Source organism: Grus americana, chromosome 18, assembly GCF_028858705.1.
Source record: "Grus americana isolate bGruAme1 chromosome 18, bGruAme1.mat, whole genome shotgun sequence".
In the NCBI taxonomy this organism is placed as follows: Eukaryota; Metazoa; Chordata; class Aves; order Gruiformes; family Gruidae; genus Grus; species Grus americana.
Genome location: NC_072869.1, coordinates 9,058,378 through 9,063,305, shown reverse-complemented (window position 1 = coordinate 9,063,305; position 4,928 = coordinate 9,058,378). Strand labels below are relative to the sequence as shown.

At 56.8% G+C, this 4,928-nt stretch overlaps 1 protein-coding gene across 1 annotated transcript; it reads right to left on the bottom strand.

Annotated features, from left to right (window-relative positions):
- Positions 1 to 979: 979 nt before the first annotated feature.
- On the bottom strand, positions 980 to 2,458 carry LOC129214658 (GTP-binding protein Rhes-like). The gene has a single exon (XM_054846661.1). It carries the CDS (start codon positions 2,184 to 2,186, stop codon positions 1,560 to 1,562), a length of 627 nt encoding a protein of 208 aa, XP_054702636.1. The 5' UTR covers positions 2,187 to 2,458; the 3' UTR covers positions 980 to 1,559.
- Positions 2,459 to 4,928: the final 2,470 nt, after the last annotated feature.

The following is a 4,928-nucleotide window of genomic DNA, read 5'->3' as shown; positions in this document are numbered from 1 at the left end:
CCGGCCAGCAGCAGTGGGTCCTGCCGGAGCCTCTGCCTGCCCTCCCCGCTGCCTGCCCCCCCCCCCAGCCCCCCCCCGGCCTCATCCTGCACTGGGCGTTGGGAGGAGGACTTTGCCTGCTCGGAGGTCGCTGTCACTGATCCAGTGCCCCCAGGGGACGTGGCAGTGGGGTGTCCCAGCGAGGGATGCCCACGGCGAGGCTGGGCTCTCCTTGCCAGCGCTGTCTGCTCCTCTGTCTGGGTCGGGCAGGGGCTGGGTGCCCATCCGTCTGGGCTGGGCAGGGGCACACCGCACTGTGGGGCTGGGCTCCTGAAAGCTGGGGACCCCAAATTGCTCAGCTCCCTTGGGTCTGCACCAGGGTGGATGACTCTTTAATCCACCAAGCTTTAATATCTTTATTTATTGTGTTTGTGCGGCTGCTGAGCAGGTTAAATGCTCGTTAGAGCAAAGATGGGCTGTGCAAGGGGAGAGTAAACCAGTGCGGTGCATGCTAAAGCACGGTAAATACTGCCCTTCTGTGCTCTTCTCCCACTCCTTTTATTGGCTCCTTTTAATGTGTTTATGCTTTTTATTTCGGTGGATCAGCTGTCCTTTAATGGCTGCTGTTCTCTTCTGTACTTGGAAGCGAGAAGAGCTGGTTTATTTTTAGTTACTCATGCTTGGTAAAAACTTTAGTGGCTAAATTGTCGGGAAAATCATAACACCAAATGTCCTGCCACTGCCAGGGGAGGCTGGAGAGGCTCCACCGGTGCCAGGATGCTCCAGATAAGGGTGGAGCATGGAGGAGGGAAAGTAAACGCAGTGATAAGGGGTCTGAACATAAAACACTGATCTCAGGCACTGCAGCATTTGAAGTACAGGAGAAAGCAAGCCAGCCGTTTTCCAGCTCCACTTTGCAACAACATGTTTATTGGGTATGCCTTAAAGAAACAAACCGAACCACAAAAAGAAAAGCGAAAACCGAAGAGATGCATAGACCTCCCTATCGCATGCTCTACGCCAAGGTACAAAATCAAAACTGCTTTGGACGCTGGGTCTGTCGCTGTAACCGCAGCCGCGCCAGGAGGGTGTACGTGCACGTGCTTGGGGTGAGGTGATACAGGACCCGAACGAGACCTGGGAGAGCGGCACCAGCGAGCGCGATGCGGCTGCACAGGTGCCCACATCTGCCTTCTGATGCATGCGGCCAGACACCCGTTGTTTGTCCCCCTTGCCTAGCACGCGAGGAGCTGCCTGCCTGCCTGCCTGCCAGCTCACGATGGCACAGACGCACCGTGCCAGCTGACCGGCGGCGGTTTCCCAGGTACACCTCCTGCCTTTTTAGGAACTTGCCCTCTCCTCGCACCCTTCCAGCATCCAGCATCCCTTCCAAGTCCCTCCTCCTCGTCATCTCCCAACTCTCACCGCTCCCGGCAGGCTGGGTGGGGAAGGGGAGGGAAGGGGTGGGAGGCAGCGGGGTTGGTTTTGGCCGAGGCAGCACCTCTCCCCACCCAGCCCACCTGAGTTTCCAGCCGGTGCCGCTGCTGCCGGCACCTTCCTCCCGGCCCCGGGCGGCCGGCTCAGCACACCGAGCAGCTGTTGGTCTTGTTCATGGGAGGCCTCAGCGCCTGCTCCTTGGGCAACGTCTCCCTCCTCTTGCAGAGCGCCGGGCTGAGCCGGCTGGGCAGGTTGGCTTGCTGCAGCAGCTCCCTGAAGACCTCCAGGACGTTCTCGTTGTCCTTGGCCGACGTCTCCACGAAACGGCTGTTCCAGTCCAGCTCCACCAGCGACAGGGCGTCCTCCGCCGGCACCTGCCGCTCGCTGCCGCTCTCCGCCTTGTTGCCAACCACCACGATGGGAGGGAACTTGTCTTCCTTCACCTCCAGGATCTCCTCCCGCAGGCTCTTCACGCTCTCGAAGGACTCGGCGTTGTCTACAGCATAGACCAGGGCGAAAGCATCGCTGTTCTGGATCGAGAGCTTCCTCATGGCCGGGAAGGAGTAGCTGCCGCTGGTGTCCAGGATTTCCACCTTGACCGTGGCCCCGCTCACCTCGTACTCCTTGCTGTGCAGCTCCTCCACCGTGCGCCGGTGCTTGGGCTCGAAGGTGTCCATCAGGAAGCGGCGGATGAGGGCTGTCTTGCCCACGCCGGCGGCGCCCAAGAAGACCAACCGCACGTGGTTCTTCTCCTTCACCACCAGGGACATGGCTGGGCACAGAGGGGACAGGATGCTCCGCAGCTGGTGCTCACCCCACGTGTGTCCCTGGGTGGCCGCAGCCCCGGCGTCTGTCCGTCCTCCCCTGCACGGGCTCGGCGCTGCCAGCAAAGTTTGGTGCCACCTCTCTGCAGACTTCTCCCGGCTGTTCTGCTGCGGACGTTACAGTCCCCAAGTCCAGCTCATCTTTTATCCTGGTTCCTCTCTGCCATGTGGCACCGGGCTGTCCAATCTCCGTGGGTTGAGGGTGCTGAAGGAGGGAGGAGAGCGGGGTGCTCCGGGCCAATCCGCAGAGCTCAGTCCTGGAAAGCCACTCCAGCCCTGGAGAGCACCGCGCTACGTTGCACATTGCACTTGCATTGCCTGCCACTGCCGGTAGCGCCGGGGAGCCGGCAGCATCGCAGCCGTCACGCTGCGTGAGCCATCCTGCCCTTTTGTCCTCCCTGGAAATTAACTTGGCATGGGCTTGCGGGCAGCAGGGGAGCTCGGTGGGGGCCCCCTGCCCGTTGGGTGGCTCATGGCCGGACATGGCAGGGGCTGGCCGGTGTCACCCGCAGCGTTTCTTGCACTTATCTGGGGCTGGGAGCTTGTTTGCAGAGAGGGTTGCTGCGAATGTGCCCAACTCTTCTGTGAGCGTATGAAATATTTGACCTGAGGGGAAAAACTAGATCTCTCTCTGAAACCCATGTGTCATAACCTCCACATTCGGCTGTCAGTTATTCTGTGATTTTATGAAATAACCTGAGGGGAAACAAAACCTCCCTGAAAACAATCCATCGTGATCTCCACGAGCAGATGCCGAGCAGTCGTGGGTAGGAACGCTGGCCGTGACCCAGAACGGTTGGTTGATTTATCGGGCGGAGATGTGTGTTGGTCTCCGTCTCCGCGTGGATGGGCATCGCCTCTGGAAGCGGGTTTGCTCGTAGAGGCGCAGGTTGCCCCGTCTGGGTGTGTTGCCTCAGCAATCACCTCCCCTGTTTCATGCTAGAGTTGTTTCAGAAGCTGATTTATGCAAATACAAGGGGAACTTGCTCAAAAGTTTAAATAAGGTTTTTATCCTAAATTTGTACATGTGTGGTTTTTTTTCCTAGCTTTGGAGTGTTTTTTTGTAGTTTTAATGCAGTTGATTTTCTTTTCATAGCAAAGGACTAGTTTCAGCGTTTCCTTCTGGCTGAATTTATTCTGTTGATTTCAAAAGCCCTTTTCATAAGAATTATTCCTGCCTCTTAATTCCCCAATTATCATTATATTTTAGCCACGTTAAGAGCTTTCCCTACCTGATCTTATTGTCAGGAGAGCCAAGAGATTGCCTCGGGGTGAGCAGAGTCCTGTCCTTGGCTCAGCCTGCGCTGGGGAAGGGGAAGGCTGGGTCCCTGACCGGACTGGTGTCCAAAAATACCCGGTACCCCATGGCCCCCTGAGGGGTTTTGGTGATGCACCTTCACTCGCCAACACGAAGCTCTTCCTGGAGAGACGTACTGCGCCATGAGGAGAGCCCAGAGGCGATGCCAAGGACTGAGCCGCAGGAGTTAGAAGGAGCTGAGGATGCAGAAGATGTGATGGTATGGCCGAAGGACCTCGGTGGGCCAAAAACCAGGAGAAGGGGTGGATGAGCAGAGGGTGCCGGGTTTAGGTGAATGAAGCAGTGATCATGTTTTGGTGCCTGGTGTGCCATCACCATCAGTGGAAATGAAGAACCGAAGATGGCGAGGAGGCAGGGCATGATGAGTAATCTCACCCCAGTTTTGGAAGCTGTTTAAAGCCAAACCCCATTTTTTTTTTAATTAGAAAATAATTTGGTTAATGCTTCTTTGTGCTTAGACATAGTGACAGGGTTTTCAAGAGAGGAGATGAAAGGGGTTTCCTGTGGTTCCTCCCAGCTCGCTATGGTGAAGCTCCGCAGGGCTCAGCCAGCTCTCGGGAGGTGCTGGGGTCCTGTGCGATGCCCTCACCACTGCTCACTTTCCCAGGATTTCATTCCAAAGGGCCTCAAAACATGGATCTGTTCAACCTCACAACACCCAGCGTCTCTCTTACAGGTGCAGAGGTGAAGGAGGAACCCGTGGCAGGAGGGAACAGGGACCCCGGTCTCCAAACACCCCATCCTGGCTCTAAACCATCCCCGCTACTGCCGGCACCGGCAGGGAAGGAGCCGCGAGTCAATGGACACGCTGGCGAACACCGAGCAGCACCGCCAGCCATGGAGGGTTTCCCAAATCGTGGCCGGGGAGGTGACCCCGGTGCCGTGGGAGCCAGCACCAGGTCGCATCGCGACCGCTGCCTGCAGTTTATTTCTGCAGAGGGCAGATGTGTCCTGCGTGGGCTGGCCAGGGTGAAGAGCCAGCCCCGGCTGTGTCAGACAAAAGAAATGTGTTGCAGATAAGAAGCTCCTCTGCCTTGGCGCTCAGTCAGACACAGCCCGTCTGTACATCCCCCACGATTTTTCACATCAGTTGCCTCCCCTTAGTTTTCACATCTGTGCTGCTATGGTTACCGAGAGCCTGAAAGGTTTTAAATCTCCCTCAGAGCAATGGAGGATTTCAGGGATAATCTTGTTAAGAGATGAGCAATGAATATTTCCAAAGGCCTTTTGCACGAGTATCTCGCTCTGTATTAGCTTATGTCCACTGACAGCGGGGAAAGCAAAGCGTGGGGGGCCTGCGTGCGAGACAGGGAAGAAACCAGAGAAGGATGAATGCAGTGACTTGTTTTCCACTACAGCCTTTTCTGACC